Source organism: Numenius arquata, chromosome 1, assembly GCF_964106895.1.
Source record: "Numenius arquata chromosome 1, bNumArq3.hap1.1, whole genome shotgun sequence".
Lineage (NCBI taxonomy): Eukaryota > Metazoa > Chordata > Aves > Charadriiformes > Scolopacidae > Numenius > Numenius arquata.
In genome coordinates, this window is record NC_133576.1 from 16,801,864 (window position 1) to 16,829,773 (window position 27,910).

The 27,910-nt window shown below is 41.0% G+C and overlaps 1 protein-coding gene across 1 annotated transcript; it reads left to right on the forward strand.

Moving 5' to 3' along the window:
- The first annotated feature begins 383 nt into the window (after positions 1-383).
- On the forward strand, positions 384-27,866 carry DPT (dermatopontin). Its single transcript, XM_074153713.1, has 4 exons — positions 384-713; positions 10,489-10,614; positions 20,749-20,856; positions 26,475-27,866. Exons 1-4 carry the CDS (start codon positions 415-417, stop codon positions 26,539-26,541), a joined length of 600 nt encoding a protein of 199 aa, XP_074009814.1. The 5' UTR covers positions 384-414; the 3' UTR covers positions 26,542-27,866.
- Positions 27,867-27,910: the final 44 nt, after the last annotated feature.

Below are 27,910 nucleotides of genomic sequence, written 5' to 3' on the forward strand. Positions count from 1 at the left end.
CACATTTTTTTGCATGTTGCTAATGATGGAAAACAGTAACTTCAAATAGAGCTTTAATTTCAAATAAAGTAGTTTTCAAACTTAACTGCTGTCTTGAGGATAAAAGTGGGATGTCTGTGACAGTTGTGCTACCATGTGTATCTTGCTCTATACAGTAGCTCTGCAGCAAGGGATCACAGATGGTTTGTGGTGGTGGAAAGACCCTGTTCTTAGGGCCTGCAGCCTTACTGTACTTGCAGAATTCCACCTTAAAAGTAATTGGATGTGTCTGTAACTCAGAGAAGGTTTGCTAAGCAATGACACATTGCACTTGGATCTGGAAGCATAACATCTGGAAGCCAAATGTTAGACGCAATATAAAAGGGCCAGCCCAACAAACCAGTGGGGCATTTCTAAGCCAGGAACATCCTCAGGATGGACCTCATCCTTCTCTGTGTATTCCTGCCTCTGGTAACCGTGGCATGGGGCCAGTACGGTGACTATTACTATGGCCCCTATAACTACGGAGATAATGATGAATGGGTTAATGTGTATCGCCAGGGTTTCAACTTCCAGTGCCCTCATGGGCAGGTGATTGTGGCCGTCAGGAGTGTTTTCAGCAAGAAGGAAGGTTCCGACAGATTGTGGAACTATGCCTGCATGCCAGCAGCCCAGAGCCTCGGTGAGCCGACAGAGTGCTGGTGGGAAGAGATCAACAGGGCGGGAACTGAATGGTAGGATACTCCCAATTATCCCTGGAGGGCGCAGCCCTGATACCCCCTGTGGAATGAGGGTGCTAATACTGCAGTCAGAGCAATGCAAACGTGTATTAATGCCATCATAACCAGTGGCTTCACTGCCCTGAACAACTGCCTGAGACTCATTAATCATGATGCATGCATGTGAGGTGATCAGCATCGCATTTGCCTTCCCTGTAGCAATTTCTTGCTGGAGAGTCTCAGTGCGCTTTAGAAATGCCGTGTTGTTTGGTTACTCACAACCTCAGCTGCAAAGTGATTCGGTGTTGCTATTGTTGTTTCACAGATGAGGAAAATGAGGCAGAAACCTTAAGCCAGAAGAGGATAAAGTCCCTATTGAAAGGCCATACACTGAATCAGTGACTAAATTGGGGAACAAATTGTAAAACTCCTCACTCTGATCTCCTGCTCTTATCACTACAGAAAAAAATCTTCTCTGTACTGCACTGGCTTTTCTCTTTGTGTTTTTGTTGCTAAGCTTTTTGGCTTAGGCCCAGTCAAAGGCTGTTTTCTAGTCATGTTGGTATTACAGGAGCCAAAAATCCACACTAGTGAGTGATGATGGTGGCATATATATGCATGATAATGATAGCAGAAGATCATATTAACTCCCTAATACCGTTGGTTTTGGTTAACTAAATGTTACATTTTCCATCAAACTTTGAGGCAAAGTTGATTACATTTTATGGCCACAATAATTTCTGGAAATATATATGGTGTTTCATGTTTATGCAGCACACAGCCAGTATTTCATTCCCTTCTGATTTTTTTCATGAAACATGAAACAGTTTTGGAGAACTCTGAGTCTGAAATATTATTTGGATAGAATGAAATGAATGCAAGAATATTTTCAAATACTTGAAATGGGTTTGCTCCAGAAATTGCAATGTGATTTTTGTAGATTTCACGTTATATGGGAACAGGTTAACAATGAAATGTGAAGCTTCTGCTTTTTAAATGATTCAAAATTTTGTTCTGAATTATTCATGCTCTTTCATTTACCACGTGATACATTCCTATGGCTGATGCAATTGCTAAGGAAAAGAAGATTGACCCTATACTTAATTTTGGAATAAGAACTGAAAAGAAAGGGGAAGGGCTGAAAAACAGGCAGAAAGAAGACACTGTGATAATACTGGATGACAACTTCATTTTTCATACATTGAGGCAGTTTCTACTTATTGCATAGTAATTTTTAATTAGACCTTTCTACTGTTCAAAATAAAATTATTATTCTCTTTCTAAAAATCCCTGGAAGCCATTGCTCAAGTTCACTTCTCACAAACAGGTTACTGTGTAAATCCATACAAAACATTTTCTTCTGCTATCTAACCATGGGGCCACACTCATCATCATGTTCTGTATGCTTAGCATGACTACATCCACAGTGTATTATCTGACTCTCATTTCCTTCACCTCTTCAAAAAATCTTTCCACTTTGTCCTTTTTCTTGCCTACATTTTTTGCAATTGCCAACCCTATCTTTTCTACAAATGTTTTTATTTTCCAACCCCTCTTTAATGAGATTAACTCTGTTTCACCCTCCTAGCTATTGGAGTTATTTTAGTTATTTCCTCCCCAGCTCACCTCTCCGATCCAACATCCTTACATCTATCTGTCTTCTCTCCATAGATCTACCTCTTTCTTTCTCCTGTCTATTTTTAGAGAAGGGAGGAATACACCAAAGTGATCAGGGAACACATACCTCTTTGCAAAGGTGAATTTGTGCTCCTAATTACCTGAGCTATTTCCATACATCTTAGATTGCTGTGCCTGGTTGTTTTCTGCAGTTTTCTGTACCCAGGGCTAAGCTTGTCGTACCTACAGCGCTTCATGAAGAGGCTTGCTGTAAGCCAGCACATCCGTCACTGTGCCCAGATGCTGCTGCCCAGTAACCCAGCAGGCTCATCCCAGACTGGAGTGAAAGCGTGGGCCAGCAGGTAGATGGCCTGGAGTGTCTGAGTGCAGCTCAAACCTCAAATTAATGTGATAGCACAGATGTAACCTGTGGGGTCTTTGACAATTCCACACCTCTCTTGACAGCTTTACGTCTCATAGCTGCCTTTTTTTTTTCTCTCTCTCTCTCCCATGTCCAGCTCAGTCCTATGTGGAGCCATCCCCAATTCTAAAGAGTTTCACTCAGTAATCAAGTGAGATCACAAATGAGAGTCACAATCTGTAGCATTAGATCCTGTTTGGCCACCTCTGTTTCACAGCTGATTTCCTGATGAACCAATTTGTTGGTGAGCAACATAAGACTCTGCTGGACTCACTAGTCCATTCCCCATCCTTGTAGGATGGACTTTAATATTCCTTCTTTGGGTCTGCCCCACAGGGTATTTTGTCTCACCTTGCACATCACATCCAGGGAGATTCAATGGCTTGTACCACCAATAACTACAGAGCTGCCAAGTTTTTCCTAAAATTTAAGCTGCATTTTCTCTGCTGTAATTGAGGCTTTTATTCCTTGCTCTACCTTCACTGAGTAATGAGAACAAGCACACTGCATCCTTTGTAAAGTCTCTTTAACTTATTAATAGCTAGCAGCTATGCCTTTCCCTCACCTGCACACCTTCACTCATGCTTTTGCTTTCAGGCTGAACACATCTCTGCTCTTCTAGTTCTCTTTTGGAAGTTTTATATTCCAACACTCCTAAGCAAGTGCTGATCATACGTACAGCTCTCCTCTGAATTCCCTCCAGTTTCTCAGCCATATCCCAGAAACTCTAGTCTGGCAGAAACACCAAAAAAAATGACCTCTTACAAATGATGTCTACAGCATTTCACAAATCACCATTCCTCACTGTTATGCAGCTGCACAACAAACCCAGGAGAGTTTTCTTTAGAAAAGACAACAAACCAAGAAAAGCTTAAGAGAGAAAATGAAGTGGAAATATAAAGCAGAGAGAAGAAAGATTCTCTAACTCATTATTTTCTTTGGCCATTAGCACTCAGGGGGAAATGGCAGAAATGGATGTGGGGACCATAGGGATGGTGGAGTTGGGGGGACTGGAGAGCAGCAGGGAACCACTGGCAGAGCTGGTTTAGGTAAGTTTGTTTCCTACACTAACACTAGGTATTACATGGACTTCTAGGATTAAACTTGTAAGACTTTGAATCATTACAGCTATGAAAAAATTATTGAACAGAAAGAGGGCAATGACACAGATCCACATTAGGCATCTAATCATGATGCCTAATTTATGACCTCTGCTCCCTTCCAGTGTCAATGGAGAGAAATAGGTACTCTAAAAACTGCTCTCTGGGGCACCCCATCTCTCTTCAGAAGCAGACTCATGAAGACCAATCACCTCTGACAGTTGCCTAGAATTACCTACTGGCACTTTAAGAATACAGCTAACTACAAGTGCTTCGCTTAATAAACATATCCCAAAAGTTAAACATATGTGTACATGCTCTTCTGAAGAGAGCATGTTCTTTTATGTTTTGTTGAATGGACACGAGAAACTTGCGAAAGTGTTATAAGACTTATAGAGAAAATTTTGGCAAGAGCTCGGATGAGATGATCAGTGATACCTTTTCAACTTCATTAATCTGTGTATGTATTTAAAGTTACAAAGGCTTTGTTGAATCAGTCCCAACACCTTACTCCTGGCCCTACTGCCTCTGCAAAGGCTACCTGCTAACCAAGATGCTGTTCAATACTAGGAGCAAAATTTGTTCCTGGATGATTTGGAAATATTCATGTTTGGAACAGGCACAAGTCTTCAGGACAACCCCCAATTCTACACACTTCTTCTAATTATTTATATGCTGCAACATTGCAAGGAATTCTGCCTTTTCAGACAGAATAAAGCTTATGTCTTTAGCTCCATTTGTTCTGGAGGAAGTTTGACCTTGGGTAAATATTTCACCACCTAAGAAAAGGTAAGGTCTTAGTGATTGCAGGTGAGACTGTTCTTTATGCTTTGGTGAATACTACAGAGTTGTTTCTACAGACCAGTCTTTGAACAAGGTACTCAAGAAAAATTATTTTTCTTGCCTGAAAGTACCAAAGGACAGAGATCAAACAAACAAATGAACAAAAGCTTGCAAGTGAAAGACAAGCAACTCTTCCTTCCAGTACAAAATGTTTGTTTTACACCAAATAATACAGATGGAACTATGCCATATCTCCAGTGTACTTCCAGTTACCCAGGCACAAAGCAGAAACATTTCCAGCTGAGTGACATTTAATGCCTGTTTATTGCCTCTTTTCCTTGTTTAGACTTCTGAGAAAGTGTTTGGATGGGACTTGGAAAAAACCAATATCTAGATTCTTTCTCCCCACTCCCATTTTCACTCTCCTTTGCTGTCTCTTTAAGTGCACAAATACCCACAATGCAGATCCTTTAAGTAGGCACCCAACCCTGTTTCCCACAAACTGGGTGCAAAGACAGACTTATGAGCAAAGGAAGTGTCTGCAGGAGCCTCCTGTTCAGGCACTGGCAGCAGACATCAGTACATCTGCAAGGAACTGCTTTTGTTCTCAGTCCCTGACCAATCCCAAGTCTCAAATCTGAGGCTGTATTACCCAAACCTGATAATCAAGCCCTTTCAAAATATTCCAACTTGTGCTGTCTACGCAAACAAGTTAATTTTCTTCAAAGCCCTAGGTTTATGTTAAAGGGATAGTGCTACAAGCTCTTAGCACAGCTGTAATTGACTGAGTCCAGTGGGAGTATCTGAAGAGAAGAGGGGTGTCTCTGTAGATAGGGAGGCCTCATCAGCGTCTGCCAGGAAGAAATCAACAGGGTGATTAGGCCTTGTCTTCCCTTTGGGCAGGGAGGAGAAATGAAGTCATCACTGACTCCCAAATGAAAGAAAAAGATAGCTGAAGATGATAGTGAGGTTGCCTTTGGCACATGGAAGTCATGACAACACGTCTCGCCATCCCACAACAGATAGTGGAGACTCCTCATAGAAGTGGCCATTGGAGACTGGCACAGCCTAATCAAACATGGAAAAGTAATTCCCTTCATCTGAGTGCCAGTGCTTCAAGCGTCCTGAGCCTGCCCTCAGCCACTTACCTCTCCCCACTCATCTGTAACAGACTGACCATTAAATTAACTTTCATCATGTGACCAACCAAACTACACAGAGGAGGAAACTCCACAAAAATAACACGGGAGAGCAGGACAGGGCCTCCCCTCCACAGCTCTACCAAAAGGAAATTAAGTTTTGGATACTGGAAGTAACAGGTTTTGGTGAAACAACACTCTAGGAAAACTGTATCTAATGTCCCATTAAAAAATGCCTCCCACGCTCTAACCATGGTCTTACTGGCTGCATGAGTTTAGGCCACCTCTGTCCGTAGGCACTCCAGGGAGGACTGCAGATGAAAGCACGCAGCATTATTTCTCTTGGGTCAGTTTGCCATGTCTGACATATCTCCATAATATACTGATCTATTCTGCTGTGACAGGCTCTGCAGAGATGACTTTAAAGTAATTAATAATGCAAGTTTTACAGGAGCCATCTGGTCTACAGCAAAACAGTAGGATTTTTTTGAAGTATATATAGAATGACACTCTCAGGTTACCCTGTTATAAGGAACAAATCACCCTTAATGCAGCATGACCCAGTGACTACTGAGCTGTGTGTCAAACTGCACATTTCCAGAGAGCTTCGGGGAGCGTGACCGGTCAGTGTGGCAGTGGCTCAATGAAGGCTCTAACAGCACCACTTACTGCATCTTGACTTGGGCTCCCCTGAGCTGACTTGTAGTGAACAGGCTTCCTCTTTGGGTTGTCATCCTCAGGACTACACGCTGCTCAGGCTAATTCCTCATGTATCTGAGGGGCAGAGGATCACGCAGACAGGTTTACAACACAGCACCAGCATTAGATGGGACACAACACTCAGGGGCTTTGTATAGCAAAGAGAAAAATAAGATGTAGGCAGAATTATGAAATGTCACCACAATTGGTGCCATTGATCAAAACAATTACACTGTTGCAAGCAGTATTTGTCTCCAGAGTGGCAGGCAACTTTGAGTCAATGAGGTACACGCTTGGTCGCTGAGGCTATACAAGTATTTGCAAATAACATAGCACAATTTAAGTAGATCTGTAGTATGAAACAGTTCATGCATGGACCCAAAATCCACATGCACATTTTCAGTGAGTTTGTGTCAGACCAGCTCTAATTTGGTCTTATAAATGCTCATAGGTGAAGTCGGAAAGCAGGCCTGAGCTGAACTAAACCAATGGATGCACACTTTGGTTGCTTATCATGACAGAACTCAGCTGTACAACACTCATTAAACAGATCACAAGAAGGTTCAGTAAAGGAGAGGCTTTCCACAGCAATTGCAGTAGGATGTGGAAAGTCTCAGCTAGCATATCCCTGTTACTATACAAAACTCAACCCAAAATAGGGCTGTATAGTTTTTCTTACTTTCTATGAAATACTGCAGTCATTTCCAACAGATGTAAATGAGGGAAGGGAAGAGCAACTTCCCATTCAACAGCACCCGACCCTCACCACCACCAGTCTTCCCACTCCTCCATCTATCAGCCAGCTCACCTCCTCTTCTCCCAGTAACAGATCCAAAAGGCAACTCTTCATGCATCGCAACTTGAGCCAACTAGAAAAACAAAACAACCTGTCCATTGCCAAATTTAATCCCACACAGTCCCAGCTGGTTTCTCATGCTCTTCTGCGTTCACCTAAGAGGTATCTTCCTCTCTTCTTAGCAATGTCAGGATTCCATGCGCGAGAACCCAGTGACATTAATTCCAAATACTGAATTATCCTCTCTAACAAAAGTGCTACAGAGTAGGTTTACTGAAAAAGGTTTTTTTTTTCCTTGGCCATACATCAAAGCTTTTATTTGCCATACTGGTTTGCAGGATTTGCTGTGACAGGAGTAGTGAATCAACAGGGGAGGAAGAAATCCTCATATATTAAAAGTTGTTCTCAGATTAGTGCATAGAGCATCTGACTAAAAATGTGTGTGGGGAGGGGTTGTTTGTTTCCCTTGAAGAATTAGTTTCTGCTTGTAGGAAAGAGGACAACTGGGAAAAAGAATGAGAAGAAAAGATTTTTATATGAGCTCACAAATAAGCACTCCAATTTCTGAGAGTACCTCTTCAATTTTGGAGGAATATCTGGTTTTGACTTGAAAATTAGAAAGATCAGGTGAAAAAATCTTGTGTTATCTCAAAGATAATGAAAATTTCTTCAACATTGCTATTATCTTTTGCTGAACTCAATATTGAGCTTGAAAAACAGATTGCAGGATTTTGTGCATATGAGACAAGTAGAGAGGGAGAAGTGAGCATGAGCTTAGAAGTATATTTCAAATTTTACTTTGAATGTTTTTAAAATGAAATGGCAATTTTCATTATAAGACATGACATGTTCAGTTATACTCTCCATCTAAGAAATTTTTAAGGCAACTCTAAATATAATATTTTTTTAAACAAAATTTTCATGAGAAGATAGAATCAGGATCAAAAATAACCAAACCTTCCTAAAGTTTGGTGCCCAGATACACATACATGTAAAGATGAGAGTGTTATGTTAGCTAGATTTTTTTCAATCCACTATAGAGAGAAGGGTCCATCGGTGATGTCTCTCTCAAGATTAATCTCTCCATCAAAACTAGGGTGTATTAGTAGAGGTGTCAAGAAAATAAAAACTGTTGTAGGGGAAAGAGAGTGGAAAAGACACAGGACTTCCCAGACTGAATGTGAGCAGGTGGGGAGAGCAAAGAGAAGGAAGAACACTCTGCAAAGACAACTACGGGCAGGAATATCAGATACTGATTGGTAGGGATCAGAAATTGCAGGGAAATGCTGAGCTTCTGAGAGGAATTGCAAAGGAAAAGGAGGAACTAAATGTTCCCGTTATTGTGCCTAAGCAAAAGAGCTAGAAAATCTTCCAGGGCCACAAGGACTTGAGCAGTGGAAATGCACGTAACTGGGAAGGGCGAGAAGCAGAAGAAGATGAAGAGACACAGGTTTGGTTCTACTATACACAGATTAATGTAGAAAAGTGCTCATCTTGCAACAGGTACAACCATTCCCTATATTTCTGTGTATCAACCTTTCTTCCATCAGGGTAACACCAATCATCTGCAGCTATCCAATATGTTTACACAGAGTCTTAGCCATATGTTCCCATGGCCTATGTGCCAAAAAACAGAGCAACTTCCTATCAAAGTCCTGCTGAAATCCTCTGAGTGTGAGCCAGACTGCCTTAGTTGGTGTGATACCATAGCAACACAGAGTCCCCATCATTGCTTAAGTCTGAAGGTCCTCAGAAGAGTCTCACAAAGCACAGCAAGTATGTGTGGCCCCAGCAATGTGGGAGATGCGGGGATACAAACAAATGTAAATAATCTTGCCTGAACAACAAAACACAGTGGAAGGGAAATACTGAAGAGACTCCGGCTTCAAAGGAGGAAGCTGAAAGTTAGGTAGAGGAAGTCATCCCTGCACCGGTCAAAATCGGTCAGTTTTTCAGCTTTTGTATACAAACACTTGAGCCTCGGGCTTTGTGAGCACTGACATTTGTATGCACAAGTGAATGACTTTTGAAACTCTAAACTCGGCTAGACTATGTCTTTTGTCTTCTGGGAACTCCAGGCTCATTAAAAGAAACTATGAGGTCACTGAATGAAACTAGGGAAAATTTGTGTTATGTGTTAATCATAAAGTTACTTCTGAAAGTGTCTTTTGCATGTATTTGATTTTATGGTCTCACAAGGAAGGTTTTGCTACAGCTCTAGGCAGCCAGTTTTCCTTGATGAACGAAAAAGAAAGAAAAGGAAATGGAAGAAATTGAATTCCTGTAATTTTCTCCAATAGGGAAACAATGAGGCTAGAAGGGTGCTTGAGAGAATGAGAACTCAACAGCTGAATTAATGAGCCGTCTGTTTTCATGCTCTTCTTGTCTTTAGTCTCCAAGAAGCAAGCTATTCAAACTGATTATCACTTGAATTACTTTGGGTATCAGTGTCCAGATGCTTGTAGGGTGTGCAGAAAGAGAAGCATATATCTGCATGCTTAGAGACCATGTCTGCTCTACTTGAAGGCAGTGAATTATGTGTATGACAGAATTCCTGAGTACATAGAAAGTATGAAGCAGCAGATTTTTCTTTTGCAAATCCAGTCATAAAATTTATGCAAGTCTTGCAATTTCATGATATCTGACTCTCAGTTTTCCTCATGTGATTGTTATCAAATCATGATTTCATCACACGCCTATAATATTTTGCATTAAGAGTGCCTTCTCCTGGAGACAGGTAATTGAGAAATAAATAAAATAAAATGAATTGCTGAACTTATCTTACAAAAAGTTTCTAAGGCTCCTTTTTGTAGAAAATAAGTTGAAAAAATTACTCCAGCGAACCCCAAATGCTCAAATACCAACAGTCAAAGATAAAAGTATTAATGAACTGGTTTGTAGTCAGTCTCATGATTTGTAAACAGTTGAGAATGTCAATACCAGAACAATCTTCTTACCTGATTAGCATACTGGAATGAATACTTAAAAACAGTTTAAATAGTTTTAAGTGCCACATAAATGTTAAGACATTATTAGTTACCTAATGCTGCTTTCTTATACAAAATGGTTACTCAACACAAAGCAAGCACATACAGTACTTCTCAATACAAAGCCAAGTCTTTAGCTTCCACCCTGAATCAAAATTTTTAATGCTGTTTTCAGAAAATCTTGAAACTATTAGGAAATCTAATATCATGTTTTACTTATGCGTTCTCTTTTTTGTCCTCTTTCTTAGGTATCAAACCTGCTCAAACAATGGGTTGGTGGCTGGTTTCCAGAGTCAGTATTTTCCATCTGTGCTTGACCGTGAATGGCAATTTTACTGCTGCCGCTATAGCCAGAGATGCCCGTATTCATGCTGGTGAGTTCAAGCACAAACCAAACCTCTTGGCCTCTTTTCCTCAACAGTCCCTATAAACGTCTTTGGCCAATTGGCCCATCAAACCCCTTGTTTGATAAAAGTTAACTGTTTTTTATGGGGCTAAGCAAATTATTTTGTCTGGTAACAGGACTCTTGAGGATCCATGGTTAAGGGAAGAGAATGAGGGCACAGTTATGCTGAAGGGCACAATGCAGAAGGTAGCCCTAAATGAACAGGTCTGGGTAGCAGCAGCAGCCTAGCTATGCTGGAAACCATGACAGAAGTCTCCAAAGTGGAATGACATTTCAAAGGTGATGATATAGCTCCCACTATAAATCCAGCAGATTTACAGGAGTAGGAGCATCTCCGTGCTATGCAGTTGTGCCACAATGACTTACAGGAGTGAACTTACTGCCAGCTACCTCAAAAAGAATATCCTCTGGCTGACACCTCGGGATTTTTGTATTTGTAGTGCATACAACTTGCTCCCTCTCTCAAGGCTGTTTGAAGACCAAAGTCAAAATGAGCTACTGATCATAGTTCAAACCTAAAAATAGGTGGCCTCACCTCAACACAGTATCACAACTGGTGCTGGCAACCTCACAAATACTATGGAAAAACGAGCTCCACATCCCAAGCTTCCCAGTGTCCCCAGGTGTGATTTCTCTAAATTGAGACAGAAGCACAGTAGCAGAGGGTGAGAAAGCTCATATTCTTCCTGTCCATTCTGTGTAACAGAACTCACGATTTTATGCTCCAAGGCTATTAATCCAACTATTCTCACTGATACGAAGAGCAACCCACCTGTACTTAAAAAAAAAAAAAAAAGAAGAAGAAGAAGAAAATAGGGGAAAAAAAAATATCTGTGTTTGAATCTTTGTTTCCAGAATTCAGCTTTGAAGTAAACTTCCCATTGAGATGCATACAAACTGTTTACATGCCCGTTGGTCTTACTTGTCTGGCTGGCTACTGGCCAAACACAACAGCAGTGCCTTGTTTTGCATCCTTCAGTCTCCTTGCAGCCAGGAGGAAAATAATTTTTATTATTATTTTTAAATATTTTAAATGACAGAAACTCTGTAATTAAGTCTTTGAACATTCATCTGCCCCCTTTCCAGCCTACAGATGTTCTCTGCCTGGGGGTTTATTTACATACCTGCCCAGACTCTTCCCTCTGAGGGAAACTCACTATAACTTTTAAGCAGTTCTTCCAATCTCTCTTACTTCTCTAATATTGCATGTATTTTCAGAGAGACAACAGAAATCTTCTCTGACCTCTTTTTTTGTTGACAGTTCTGCTTCCCTCAGATGTAGTCTTGACAACTGGGAACAGCTTTGTCTCTGTGCCTTGCAAATTGGCATTCAGAGCAATGCAAATCCTAATGTAAATGTTTGGGGGTACTGATGTCTTGCATTTCCATCTCATCTGCACATGGACTCCCTTCTATTTCCAACAGTGACATCATACCATTTTTTTATGCTTGGAAAAGAATGTCTTATGCAGTTCAGATGATACTGCCTTTCCATGCAGAAAAGGCAGCATTTCAAAGGCAGGTGAAGCATTTCTCCCTTTAAGCAGGATAGAAATCCCATGTGGGAGGGGAGAGCTGTAAAAATTCTGGGAAGACCTGTCACCTGGCTTGTGAAAAGCTTCTGGTGCATAGTTTGTGATTATGGGTTCATTATAAAACCATTTTGTACCCTGTATTACCAAGCTCAGTCACTCCACCTGGAGTCCGGTTTGTTCTGTTCAATGTACTGGCCTATCTTGACACTTCCATATCTGTTATCACCTTGGACAGTCTTTCATACAGTTTCTTCTACTTGAGAGCATTGTTTGATCTTACTCTTTGAAGTCCCTCCTTACAATGTATTTCTTCCAATTTCTTTCAAGCTCTCATTCTGCCTTTGGAGTTAGCAAGGTAGATACAAGCTCTTCCTATATAGTTATCCAAATTAGGTTGTTATGGTCTGGATGGACAGACAACTAGATGGGTAAAAAACTGGTGGTTTAACAAGCTTAGAAAGTAGTGGCTGAAGGGTGATATTCAGCCCAGGTGCCCACTACAAGCAGAGCACTGTAACTAATGGTCTACCCCGGGAGCCCTCCTGCTTAATATCTTTATCAGTGACTTTGGGGAGGCAACAGAGCAGACTCTCACCAAGTTTGCAAATGACACCAAATTGGGAGGAACTGCTGACACGCTTGAGGGCAGGACTGTTGTTCAGCGGTATATAAAGAAAACCTTTTCCGCTATGAGGACAATGAGGCAGTAGAGCAGGTTGCCTGGTGAGGCTGTGCAAGCTCCATCCTTGGAGGTTTTCAAGACTCAACTAAATAAAGCCCTGAGCAGCCTGGTCTGACCTCATGGCTGACCCTGCTTTGAGCAGGGGTCTGTACCAGAGACCTCTTGAGGTCCGTTCCTGCCAGAGTTATCCTGCAATCCCAAACAGGAGGACTCTTCTGCTGCAGTGTCCACACCATCCAGCGAAACTCTCTCTCCTCTCCAAAACAGTGTTCTCCTGTCTGTTGTCTCCTGAGGACGGTATCTTTTCTGTTTTATTCCCTTTACCTTGCCTAAAGGGTGTCTGGGAGAGTGCAAGTTGTTATGCTAAGATATAAACAACATGAACTGCAATGTGGTAGCGCAAAACCCTGTGCCTTGGACCCACTTTTACTACTACAGATGTGACTTGTCTGAATTGTTAAACTTCAGTGTACAGCCACTAAACTTCCCATTCCCTAAGCCCAGGAGACCTCCCTCACAACTTTACTTCCATCAGCATTTCCAAGTTATTGTTACAAAACCTTGTTCACACATCACACTTCTGGTCTGTATCTTGCACTTGAGATGCATTTCACAGAGAGGCTGTGTTTCCCAAACAATCTGCAAAGCAGTTCTGAGCTACCAAAGGTAGGACCTCAAAATGTATATGCATATAAGACACAATAAAAATGTGTGTACATATACAGTATCATTATTTATTACATTTCCTGCCCCAACCTATAATGGTATTTATTTTCTTCCAGAAATTAGCTGTTAATAAACTATCCGTGGAGAAATTAACATGCTAATAACATGCTGCTGACTCCTATTTCTTGGTTGAAGCAGCTTAATTTCATGCAAAGGCTTCTATTACTATATGACAATGTGGAAAAGTAATACCACGAAAATAAGTAACGAAATAAAATATGTATATATAAAATATAAAATATGTAATACCAGGAAAATATGTAATGTGGTGCCTCATGGATCATGCATGACACATAGGAAAGTCCATATTCAGAGACAATCCACATTGCAGAATTTCTCAGCAGCCTTGAATTTTTATGTGCTATGAATCCTTTATTATGAAACCAAATATGGGCAGAAAGGCGTTTTTAAGAAAACTGATAATACTGAGGCATAACAAAACTCTTTGTTTTGAATTAGCTCTCACCTTGGGTATGTGATCCCTTCCTCTTCCAGTTGTCTCTCTACAGGGCTTTCTGGCAAACATAAAAGCAGTAAGACAGCTGATCCTTATGCATGGCTTCTCTTGCCTGTTCTTCTTCAGTACTACATTCCTCCTGAAGCGAGTTGGTCTTCCCTACAATGAATGAAGACAGGTTTTCCCCATGTGTATGAGCCATGCAAATGGTTGGTTAGAATTTGACCCATTTTTACAACTGGAACATTCCTGTGTTTTTTGAGCCCTGCTAATACTTGTTGGAATATTAATTTATGACACCATCATGCTGACTGAAACCCATACTAAAACACTTTGCTTAACTTAAGAACATGGTTAAAGCCAAATATATGCTTAAGGACTTTGCTTGGTGGCATTTATATCCTTTCTCTTAGAGCCCAGCAGTTCTGTTTCACAGCTCATCTTCCAACCGCTAATTTGCAGTTTACCTGTACAGTAAACCCATACTGCAAATAAATATACTAATCTTTTCCAGTCTCATAGCTTTGCACTTGCTATTTTTAAGTTTTTTTAGAAGCACTTTGTTTCCTTCTTCACCATGCCAAGTCTTGTCATGAATTCAGCACATTTTTACCATACTGAAAATAATTAACATTCCTCACAGGAGGCAGAAAACCTCCCATTATTTTACCTAGCTAGGGAATGCTATCACAGTAAAATAAACTGTGTGCCGACTCAAACCATAAAGGTCTGCCATCGCAGATGCAGAGACAGCGTTATTAACTTGTCTCATTAGAGCTCAGATTTTTCTCTTTGCCAGGAAATTGAAAGCTTGACTCCATACTCTCAAAAGCAAACACATGTCACAGAGCAGCCCCAAGTCTGCACAGACTGTTTATGACTGTTTCCCCTCTCTAAACAACCAGCAGTCCAAGTGCCAGAAGGCCTGTCTGGAGCTTTCATGGCTCACTGTCACGGTAACATTGTCCAGGCAACAATTACATTTTCCAAGAGTATTGAGGCTTAAAAAACTTATTTGTTTTCTGCCACCAAAGCCATATTGAAACTGATCAGATCCTATGCAGGTTTCTCAGATATTACCAACCGCAGACATATAAATGCAGGAGGTGAACTCAGAATACATGTGGTGGAAATATGCACTTCTGGTTGAACCCAATTCCCATCCCTCTTTTTTTTTTTTTAAGTATTTAACTGCTTTTTTTTTATATCCCAGGAAATACAATCTTACAGTTCAATCTCCAAGACCATCTTCCAGAAGCATTTAAGGAGAAACAGGTTTGCTTAATATTGAAAAACTGGCTAATGTTATTTCAGACATGTCTTTCTGGAGGAATAGGCATAAGGTGCCCTAAGCTCTCTGCTGCTGCTCGTAATCGTGTTGCACCAGCTTGTGTAGGCCTCCAAGGAGAACTGTGGTCCCACTGCATTGGCCTCGTGGTTCCTCAGCCCTGTGAGAGTTTTTGGTTTTCAATACAACAGGATGGAAACAGAAGAGCAGTTATGTGTTTAGGTGAATCCATGATCTCAGAGCCTGGAGCCTGAACTCAAACCCGAAATGCACGTGCAATGGCCGCATGAGAGAACTCATCTCTAGAGCAGCTCCAGGACACCTCTAGTTCCCTGGCAGCCCAGCAATCTGGGATCTCTACTGGGGAGCATTGGCAGGAATTTCTGCAGACCATTTACTAAGACCTTATTTGGCTTTTCGGCATAGTATGCTTTTCAAAAGGGGACACCTGCTGTCTTCCAGCTGGAGGAAGAATTGAAATTGATTAAAGAGCACATAAACCCTATGTTCACTGAATGCAACATGCAGGCTCATGGCTCTTGAAACAAAATTCTCCTTTAGGAGAGACATATTCTTGAAGCACTTGATATCTGAAACAGTAAGGCCATCCAGGGGACACCCCTTGTCCCCAAAGGCCAGAAAGTTAATGTCAAGGCTTATGTTTTCCTCTTGAAATGGAACAGCTTCTTCTTCTGGCTGTAGCATTGTTAGAGGAAGAGTTTAGCAGCGAAGCGGAAAATGAAGGTTAAAGAGGAGCCATTCGTCTTGTTACCACTGTAGTTGCACATAAGTGAAAATATAAGGCACTCCAAACTAACACATTTACTAGCAAGGAATAAGTATATTCAACAGTCGAAGCAGGAAACTACCAGCTCCACCACTGACTGTCTTTGACATTTTAAAATACTCATTTCTTTTGTTTGCTTGATACCTGAAGGCAAGGCATACCCACCATTCCCATTTGCTTCTCTAAGGGGCAGGCTGTACGATACTAATAAGGCCATTGGTGTGACTCAATCTTCTTATGGGTAAAAAATAGACTCATGGTATCTCTGAAGTCAATTGTTAAAAGAGTGCTAGGGATCACTGTAGATTAGTACAAAACATTCTTTTCAGTGCTAAATGAGTAACTGTGTTTTCTATTAATCTCTAACATAGTAATTCTTCACCATGGAAAATAAACAACATTACTATTTTCAGACTAAAACAGTAACAACAGTAATCCTGTTAAAGATTTAATGCCTTTATTTCAATGTTTCCTGCCCTGAGCAAGGTTTATAGGATTATAGTAAAGTATATTAGAAAAACGTGGGGATAGGTGGGGCGATGCAAACAGTCAGAAGATAAACCATCCCACATCAACTCTACCAGCTAAAAAAACCATTATGAAAATACTTTTTTCTGCCAGGTTTTCCTGCTCTTCCCCATATATGCCAAACCACTTACATCCCTTCTCACAAGCTTTTCTTTCCCAGTCTTTAATGTAGAATTACCTGCTTTCTCCTCTCTCGACAATGCCACTAATGGTCCAAGTCTCTTCTGTCCAAACATCATACACCTGATACTAACCTGAAGTGGATATTTAAAGCCGAAGCAGAAATCCTCTGTTTTCTGTATTAATTCTTGCAAATAGATCATACGGATTGAAAAGACTACCACTTGCTAAAGATCTCACGTTACTATTGTCTCCCCTATGAGCCCTTCCCCAAACTGAACACCTATGTGCATATGTGTGTTTAGTAAACAACCCCACTAAATACACCCTGCTAGCCCTTACACGGATCCTCTGCCTCCTCAGAGTTCATTTGGCACCAAATTACTCAGTACCTAGGTCCCATGATCAGTGTAACACAGGTCTTCTCACAGCTACTTCGCAAGCCTCTCTTCTACGGCTTTCCCTCATGTAACCTTCTCAGGCACCACAAGCACCACAGCTTAGTTTTAGAGGCTTTAGATCATCCCAAACAGCAGCAGTAACTTTGTCTCAGCACTTGGCAATCCCCAAGCTTCTCACTGCTCCCCTAGCCCTGTTTTCTTTGCTAAGAGGTCAGTGCCAGAAGTGCTTACAGGGGCCTCATGCAGGTTACTGTGGATGGCTCTTGCCAAATGGGTCTTGCCCTTGGGCTTGGACCCCTTGGGAATCCAGACTCTGGTGGGCAAGCAAATCCTCACCAACTAGGGCAAAGAGTCTCTCTTGCTTGTTTCATGGCTCCTCTCAGGTATAAACCGTCCACTGCCAGACACGGCTTACAAATGCTAACACATTTGTAAAAAAAAATTACCTGTCTGTAAGGCCCTGCTAGGTGGTTCACAGTTGATATGCATTAGAGAATAAAACAATATTTTCAGTTAAACACTTGATAATAAGACTATACACCAAGCTACAACAAAAGCTGAGGGAACCACCACCCTGTGATGGGCAGACCACTTTGAGAAGAGCTTTAATGGCCAAGTTAAATGACCTTTATCCCCTTCAGGATGAGAAAACCAAGTACAGAATATTCCTATGCATTAAACACTAAAGCATCTCTCAGTGCAGATACATTTTATGCAACTTATCCCCAGGATTCTAAAAACAGGGATAATAGAGAAGGGCTGGGTAACACCACACAGCCTTGCTATATGGAAAACCAACTGCACTTCCTTCTAAAAGATACAGCATGATCCAGTTGACCTTGAGATGCATGGGCTTAAGGGAACAGTTCCATAAACGAGTACAGCAAACATCAAAGAGAACTGAATTAGACAGACAGACCACACAGACCCAAGTGAGCTTGAACATTGCTGTCATAGCACTATTTATAATTTTTCTTTTCAGAACAAAAGGAGTCAGTAGGCATCTGTCTATGTAACAAGACAAACTTCAGAGCAGCTCAAGTTCCCATATCATTTGCGTTTGGTAATTGCATATATTGGCTTTTCAAACATTTCTTAGCGGAGGAGCCTTAAGAGGCTGAATGGTAATGTGAAGAACTTAGTAGGGAGGGAGGGGGAGATGACAGCAGGCAGAAAGAAAAGAGAGGGAAGCTAAATGAAGGCTCCCTACTGCATCCATTCACTTCAGAATAACACTGCCTGCTTCTGCAAAAGGTCTGTGAGACCCTTCACAGCAATTCAGGAGCTTGTCATCAGATTTACTTTTCAACTGAAAAGCTCATGAAACAAGTTCAAAGAACTGACTCTCAGTTCTGTCTCTGAGTAGAGCTGAAAGCAGCTTTTTAACCTTGTGTTTTGCACAGTCTCGTCTGCCCGGCACATAGCGCTGGTCAAGATTACAGAACATTTTCCTTGCTGGATGCCAAACAGATGTTATGAAACACATTTGGTGGAACATATATAAACACACGCTTCAGCGTTTTCTCATAATAATAGCCCCAAAACCTGGAGTTGATGGGGGGGATGCAAAATGAAATTCTGGTCCATAGCTAGTCTTCATGCCACGTGTTTTAAAAACCTGCTGTGATCCAGGAATCTTCAAAGATGAGCCATCAGAGGCTCAGGCTACAAATTAGTAAACTAAATATGGGACTCTCCTCTAGCAGAGGAAGCAACCACACTATTAAACTTTCTTACCCTCCAAAACAGGGTGTCCACATTCTGCCTGTTAGAAATGGTACCTACCTGCCTGCTAACTCACAAACTGTGTCTTTGAGGTATCTGCTGAGACTGTGCTAGTTGGTCTGGGCTAAAACTCTCCAAGGGATTGTTCTAATAATTTACATGTCTAGGCAATGAAGTTATAGTGCCTAGAAACATTCTCTAGTGTTGTTTAATTTACTACCATAGAGGTAGTCCCAGCTTCTCTTCTGGACCCAGAAATACTCTCAAGTTCCCAGATTTAGATCCATGGCTTCACTGATGGGAAACTCAGGCATGAAAAAAGTCCTCCTCAAGGCTTTGATTTCTGTGCAAAGAAAATGGATAAAATAGAGACCAGGAAGCAGAGGTCAGGGTTTGTCTGCTAGAAGTCTATTCTAGTTCTCATTACAGCTCTGGGCATGGAGTGCGGGGCCCCCAAAGCATCTCTGCAAACTGGAGGGTTTTCAGCAAGTTGGCTATACTGAAGAACCAGCTTAGGCTCAGGTTAAGGCTCTTATGGGGTCATAAAGGTGTATTAGATATTCAAGTCATAGATTGTCTGGGTAAAAATGTATTAAAATCTGAGCTTTAAACTGTCTAAAAATGGCAAATAAATATATATTTGTAAGCACAAGGGGAGATGTCCTGAGATAAAAAATTGTAACATCAGCCTTCAGTCAAAGTAACTGTCAAAGATAAATTAGGTTTGCTGTGGTTTGACAGAAACACACTCAGGTCATGGTCTTTGATCTAGGAAAAAACATCAGCTAATGTCAGAAGTCATGAGAAACAGCTTTTTGTAATATTTGTATTTATTCTCTTTGTCTGTGTCAGTGCCAGTTTCCTTAAAATCCACAGTGGTATCATTTGGACTTCCATGGGGGCTGGACTGAAAACTGTGGCTCTAATTTTTCCACTTGCAGAGCACACTGATGACTCTACCTATTTATCCATCCTAACAACTGCCAGTGTACATGTTGAGCTGTTCATTTCCAAAGGGCTAGCATCTCCCTTACAGTGAACCTAATTCTTCCCTGTGCTGCTTCGTAGTGAAGCTGACACAATTCCATAGCAACTCCCATGTAAATTGGTGTAATATGGGGAAAGACTGAGTGCCAGGTTTCCATTCCTAACCTCTAACATAATGTTGACATAAAGTACTGGTCATGGTCCCAGCCCCTTCCTGCATCTGTTCATTAACTGCAAAATGTCTGTAAAACCAAGTACAGTATTACTTCCTATTTCCCAGGGAAGCAGTAACCGTAATTTGATTAAGTGCAGAAGCACTTTGAACTTCTTAGATAAAATAGACCGCACAAATATTGTCCAGGTCAGTATTTTTACATTATAGACTAGGCAGAAAGAGGAAAGAACAAAGAGAAATCAATTAATTGCTACACTCATTTAATATAATTCATAAATGGATAAATGCTTGTAGCTATTTGACTTGGCAACATTTACAGAACTCTACAGCAGCAAACCAAACAGACTGACAAGAGGCTGGAGCAAATCTCTGCAATAAAGGCATAAGTAGTAGACAAGCTTTACATTCTTGTTCAGGCTGCTTTTATCCCAGAGCTGCAAATGTATAACCATATAATACTCCAACTTGCTCTTAACTGTTCTCAACTTACTGAAATTTATTCAAATAACTACATGAATTAGTTGCGTAGAAGAGAAATGCAGTCTTATAGGTCAGACTGCATTTGTGGTGCTATTAAGAAATAAGAACTTTCAAAGGAACAGGAAAAATCTACTGTCTGAGTTACATTCAGTCAACCAGACTTTTCTATGAGATGGTAAATTATGTTATCTTCTTTTTCCTTAATGTACAGGTTAACAACAGAATATCCAGGACACTATGGAGAAGATATGGACATGATGATGTACACTTATGACTACTACATCCGTGGGGCAACCACAACTTTCTCTGCTGTGGACAGGTTTGCTTTTCATCTGTTTCACTAGACATTTAAAAAACAAAACAAAACAAAACAAAAAAGCCACCACCACCACCACCAACAACAACAACAAAAAATAAAAAAAGAAAAAGGCTTTCCTTTTCTATTTCTCCTAAACACTGCATTGCTATGCATCATCTGCTGCAGTATTCAGCATCAGGCTAGTACTTCTGAGGAGCAAAGTCCACTGTGCATGTGGTTAATTGTCCAGAGTGGTGTATCAGGGAAAGGGCATCTTCATACACAAGGAGATAATCTGACATGTCCATCTAAGTAGTGAAATATAGCAACGGTAGGCCTGGCTAAATCTGAACTCCACAAAGCTTAATAAATCTTCAATATTGTTTCTCACCTACCTCTAGTTAGAGCATTTTTTATCTAACCCAGTAAAAACTCAGCCTGGAACACCCTGTTCTTTCAGGGGATGAGGGACTTATCTTGGCCCACTTATCTTTGCAGAGAAGTGGGGAATCTGCCAGCATGCAAAGATAAGACCATACAAACTGCAATCTGAATGTTCTAAACTGCCCAATCCATTGCAACACTACTCTGACAGATTTGAGGCCATACCAGGAATTAAGGCAATGCAGTGCACGTTGATGCCTTTCCAGAAAATGATTTCACTACATTTTCTTAATCAGTCCTGGTTGTTACTTGACCAGGGCCTATGAGGCCCTATGGCTAGTGAAGTTGTAGTTGGATCTTGACTCTTTCTTCTCAAGCAGGTCTCTCATACATGAACTGTGAGTTATTTCTTTGCTGATGTTTTTTATCAGACACCTCAGCCCAGCATATTAAAGCATTTGTTATCAAACACAGGGCAGACAGAAAGGCAAGGTGCGCTGCACGGGCCTATCATTGCCAAGACTGGCTACAGGAGAAGGGGGAGAAGGAGGAGTTTAAACACACCAGCATTTCAAGCTGTGTCTAATAATGCTCAAAGGACCTGAGCTGCTTTTGTCACTGTGACGCTCTCAGCTTGCTGGACTTCACTAGGGATCCCCTCAGCCAAAAGATTACCTAAAATAAGAAGACCTTTCCAGAAATGATAACACGCTGTCAGACTGCTGCAGGTCCATAACTGTAATTTTCTGGCTAAAATCCATTAGTCTGTTTATAACAAATGGAAGCCATGTCTGCAAATAATTCCTACAAGCAGAAGCATAACACTCAGTTAATTGACTCAAAGGTATCTATTTATCCCTTCAGATAAAGAATTTAAAAGGTTGCAAGGGACATCCCTCTTCTGGGTTTTTCTCTTAAATATTCCCCAGTGCTAATCACGGCCATGGCAGAGAGAAGGGGAGAAAATGCAGACAGTGTGCTCCCTTGCAGCTGGATTTCAGCCTCTTTCAGAACGGGGTAGCAGTGGGGGACTGGCCAGGAATGGAGGCAGCATCGTGGGAATGTACATCGGGGGTACAGATCTTCATAGGTTATGGCACCAGAGCACCTGGAAAGGGAAGAAGCCACCAACACCTTTGTCCTACCAGTGCTGTGATACCACAGATGAACCTGCAGTAGTAGCAGGTGAAACCCATAGAGAAAACATTTCATGAATTGCAATCTAGGAAAATTTTCTGTGCCAATGAATTTTCTGGCCCCCAGCTTCCAGAATGACTAAAACTAACTTGTGTTGCTTTGCATGAGAAGTGAAAAAAACTCCTGCTATGCCCGTTCATAATTCAGATTCATGCAGTAACTCTCCTGAGTGGTATACTTGCAAAAGTTGGCAAAATTTGTCATCCTAAATGGTTCTTTGCAGCTGGCTGAGGCAGCATAGGAGCAAAAAAAGCTATTCCCAGTCCCAGACTGCCAGCAGCACGCACACTTGCAGCTTGTCTGTATAAACATGCTGTAGATTTAGAGACTGCTTTTCATTTTCAAGCATGTTAAACTGCTGCCTCTTTAGCCTATCATGGGCAATGTTCTTGAGCTAACAAGAGGCACAAAAAAAGCCTTTGAAAGCATTTTAGTTTCAAGCTTTCCTAATCACTTCAGTTAGGTATTTTTAGACTTTCTGAATAAACTTGCAGAAATCATATCCTCCCTTCCTACTCCCTAAGACATTGCATCACTGGGGTCACTGCTGATGCACAGATATTTGAGAGCACGCGATTCCTCTGGCAAAAGCTGTAGAAAGTTTAGAAAGGTGGTATGCCCACCTCCTCTTCTGTAATCACTCTCTGTGAGTTTCCACGCCTGTGTATCAGGAAAGAAAGAAGGAGTCGCTGTTCATATCAGAGGTTTTAAGTGCTTATCTGTGGAGAACAGATTTTAGAAGTGGTTAATATTTAAATTTTTCAGTCCCATTCTAAATGGGTCAATTGTCTATAACGCAAGACAAAAGCAGCTGGAAAGAATTAGTAGAGGCTTGAAGTTTCTCTGGGAGCACATTTGAAAGCGTGATGATAATGCTGATGCAGACAGGATGACCTACGGACATAAGTAAGGGAACATTTTCAGGGAAAGGCAGTATCTTTTGTTACAGACTGATACAGTCAGGTTTCAGAGATAGATATAGGGTATATGAAGCAGGTTGTAAACAACTGAAACTGCCCACATAGACATACACATTGTAAACCCTTGGCAAAATAGCTTCCAAAATGAAAAAAAAAAAAAAAAAAAAAATATTCAAAAGAGCTTCAAAATAGCTTCAGCCTGAGCTCTGAAACATGCTAAGTGGTGATGGCTTGGCCCTCTCGTGGAGCTTTGTTACGGGGCTGTTGTCTGGCTGGATCCGTCTTGAATCCAGAGAGTACCACTGGAGCATTCACAGCCCAGTCTGCGGTGAGTAGCTTGGACAGGGATGTGGGGATTACCAGACGTGCTCAGTAGGTGCCACAGCTTGCCCTTCAGTGCGTAACATAAAAATAGCACATGCAGACTGTCATAAGGTCATTTCTTTTACAAAACTGTCCTCTGCTGCATTTATTTGGGTCATCTGAATATCCAGTAATTTCTTAACTGCTCAGACATTATCACCGAGAGACGGATCAACACCCAGATACTCCAGCAGTAAGTACATTTAAAATGCCTGGACAAGCCGGATACCTTCCGAGCTCAGCTGAGCTAAATTATAGGGTATTTTAGGTCCCTAATAAGTTTCATATGACCAAAGCAAGAGGATTTTGTCAAAGTCAGTATGAATAGGAATTCATAGAATTTTTTCAACTGAATTGGAAACAGATTATTCGGCAATATTTCGAGATAAAAGATATTTTCCCTATAGCATCAAAAATTCAATTCTGACAGCACTTGACAGCTGGAGAGTAAAAGTAACAATTCCATATTGACTCTCCAAGCCAAAGAAAATGCATGAAATTAGCACTTGGGGGCGGGGGGGGACGACGGGATGACACACCTATAAACTAGTGTTAAGGATCTGCAAAGGCAAGTTCATATATATTCTAGAGTATTACACACAGGGCAATTCCTGACGGCATCTGCACCCCCACTGGAAAACTTGTAAGGGATCCACAAATTGAAACAGAAAAGATAACTATTGAACTAAACACACAGCACCAATGCTACAAAGTAGTTGCCTGCATCCTGAAAAGTTGGACATATATGCTTAATTTCAAACACAAGTAATGCAAAAAAAGATAAATTAAGACACTAAATGCATAAACCTATTGGCCGTCAACCCTGTGCATATACGCTAAAGTGTCTGCAAGTTCAAGCTTAAATTACAACTTCAGAAATAATTCTGTTCTAATAATTTAAAGCATGTTATTAATTCAGGAAACTAAAATACATTTATTTTAAAGAACTTGACTTTATACTTTACAATATTCCTTTTTAGAAAAATGACTTGACCTCAGCTTTTGAGCTAAAAGTCTTTCTGACAATGGGTGCCAGTTTAGCAGACCTTAATTTTGACGCGTATAATCTTGTTAATCCACATTTGAGTCATCTTTTTTGGTTTTTTTGGTCTCTCTGGGTAGCTCAGTGACCGAAAGAGTGATAGCCGTCCTTGAAGAGCATGCACATAGTCCAAAGGAGGAATTTCTACAATAAACCTGAAAATGAATCTTGCATTTCATTAACCTTTGGTAACAGTTTTATGAGGCAACTAAAATTACAAACCATCTAGGAAAAGCCTAAAGAAAACCAAAAATAAAAACTATATAACCAAACACAGACTTGTTGATGAGTATGAGACAGACCTTGTTCCAAATGAAACTCAGCATAAACTGGTGAAGTAGCATAGTATATTTCCAATTAAAAAAACTCAGTGAATGAAAGCTGAAATGAGATGCTTTATACCCACACAGAGCTTAAGAGTCAAATTAGTCTTATCCCAGGATAGGGTCACCCAGTCGATAAAACCATATAAGAGCAGTTAATACCAAAATCTGGGCGCAGGTGTCTCAGCACATCCCTAAGAGGCAGTAGGTTTTGCACAGTTTCCTCACTGTTTGGAGCTGGCCACCAGAAAACCAGGACTGTGCAGGGGTCTTGTAAAGCAAGCTCCTATTGAATCACCTCAGCAGCATTACCTGTCCCATGCCTCAGGATTAGGACATAACTATTAGCAGAATCCAAACTGTCAGAAACCTCTCAGAGTACTACCTGTTACCAATTGAAATGATGGCTGCCATCTGCAGGTACTTTAGACCTAAACTCCTGGTAGCCAGCACCAAGCAACCTAAATTGAACATTTGCTCCACAGCAGGACAGCATTTGATCCGCTGAGCTCATGTCTTTTTGTCAAGCGAAAATTTGACGCACAGTAAGCCAAGGTGGAAATTTGCAGGCCATTGCAGCTATTGGACACTAAATAACTAGCCTCTGTTGTTGAATCGTGCTGCTCCAGCCATGCTTCCTACTAAAAATTGTTATTAGGTATTGTATCATTCTCCTGAGAGAGAATACAGACATCCAATTACTCACAGACCAGGAAGAGCATAAACTCTCCTTACACTCATAGACATTTCTCTGCCTCACATGTGACTTGTGGAGATCAAACATGAGAAGTGAATTTAATTCCTCTCACTATTGATCCCTTCACATCTTTAATAAAGGACACTAGCTAGAAGGCCTAGTAGTGGAAAGAAAAAGGAAAAAAAAAAAAAAAAAGTGAATTCTGCTGTATGGATAACTCCCCACTTAGAAATTGCTTGAAAGTCACCCACGTATTTTACTTTGTACACATTCCTGAGCAACATATCACATGACAATAACTTTTGACACAACCATCCTTTTTCTCTTGGTCACTGATTTAAAGTCGATTTAGGATTGATCACCATCAAGAGTCATTGTCTTCTGAAGGATACGCAGAGACCTAATTATTCAGAGAGCTGATTTTCCTACCTTGTAAGGGAGTGTGAAAGAATTATAACTATCATAGAATGATAGAGTGGTTAGACTTGGAAGGGACCTTAAAGATCATCTGGTTCCAACCCCCCAGCCATGAGCTATCGGACATAATCTCCCTCCAGCCCATAAAAACACAAAGCACTCGGGAGGAAAGTCAGCTAATGGCAGACAGATGTTTTTGTTACCACAATACCTGATGTAAAGTTATTCTTACTTGTATAGTCTTATCCTCCGCAGTTCTGGCTCACTAATATCTCTCTCGTCTCTCTTCCATGCAGGGATCGTCAGTGGAAATTCATTGTCTGCAGGATGACAGAGTATGATTGCCCATTTCAAAACGTTTAAAAACATCAAGCATACCCAACTTGGAAAGCTTGGGGATGGACAGGGTGGGATGAGGGTCAGTGATTATGGGAGAAGGGCAATTAGGCTCACAAAGAAAGTACTTCAGCTGTCTGCTGAAGATACAATTCTTTCCCTCTGGAGCTATTAAATAAATTGCCAGCCCACATGCTTGCAACAGAGATTTTGGAGGATTCCTTCAAGCTGCACTGGTAGTTGTATCCCCCACCTAAAATTGCTTATGACATACACGTTTATGATACACAAGTCTATGGCATACGCAGTTACCTTTTTTCTATATACATATAGCCTTTCTGAAAACATACAACTTCCTTTTACATAGCAACTTTGTATAAACTGCTTCCCAGCACAGTCACTCTGAATGAGGTGGTAACATACTATAAGCCTTCCAACATCCGCTAGACTTTCCTGTCTCTACTTTGTACTTGGAACCAACCCAGTGATCCCTACCAGCTTCTCCACATTTAGTAGCCAAAAGTGTGCTGAAAGCAGCATGAGGAGGTCTCTGGTGCTGCATCTGGTGTTACTTGTTACAGCCCTCAGCATAACTCCATTGCAACAAAGATAGGCCTGCACAGGGGAATTCCAGGTATTTGCAACACTGGAAGACCTCAGTAAGTGCTTAAAATGATAGTGGATCCACCAATAAAAAGAGAAGCCTAACCCAGCTTTACTGAGAGTCTTTTTTATAGTGTCCTAAATGTCTCTAATGACATAACTAGCCAGGAGCTCTACTCTGGGCAAACCCAGGAATAGGTCAGGCCGCTCGTACTCTCAGTAAATATGTATACAGTAGTCAGGAGTCTACTTCTCAGGTGGATTGAGTGTCTGCTATGGGGGCCAGTACAACATCCATCTGCCATTGGTAATATATTCTTGGCTTAGAATAGACAAATAAAGCTAATGACTTAGCTGACCTCAGTTCCTTCTCATTCCTTGTAAAGGATAAGCTGACCGTGTTTCAGGCCCGCACAGCATTTGTGCAGCTGTAATTCAACAAGACAGACTATTGATCTCTTCCAGGAAGATTTGAGGTAGGATTTTTGAACAAACCAGAATTTAGGGCTCAGTTTCTTAGCTAATGAAGTCAATGGTAAACTTAGCAGTGGCTTCAGCAGTGCTGGTTCAAGGGCCATGATGGATCTCATGAACCAATTTCAGGTTGTAAAGCTTCATAGGAAATGCTGGTGTCAGCCAGTCAGTTTCCATGTTCCAAGCATTTTTAACATATTTACTAGCATACCCTCAAGTGTGAGCGCTAAAACTACACTTGTCCAATAAAAGAATAATAGGTTTTGCATTACTGTAGCCTTGTTCTTTCTTGATTTTACTTACACTAGCTTATTAATTT

Excerpts from the sequence above, each read along its gene's own strand:
- DPT (XM_074153713.1), top strand. The coding sequence starts at position 415 with ATGGACCTCATCCTTCTCTGTGTATTCCTGCCTCTGGTAACCGTGGCA. Across the intron at positions 714-10,488 it reads AACAGGGCGGGAACTGAATG|GTATCAAACCTGCTCAAACA; the intron begins GTAGGATACTCC and ends CCTCTTTCTTAG. Across the intron at positions 10,615-20,748 it reads AGATGCCCGTATTCATGCTG|GTTAACAACAGAATATCCAG; the intron begins GTGAGTTCAAGC and ends CTTAATGTACAG.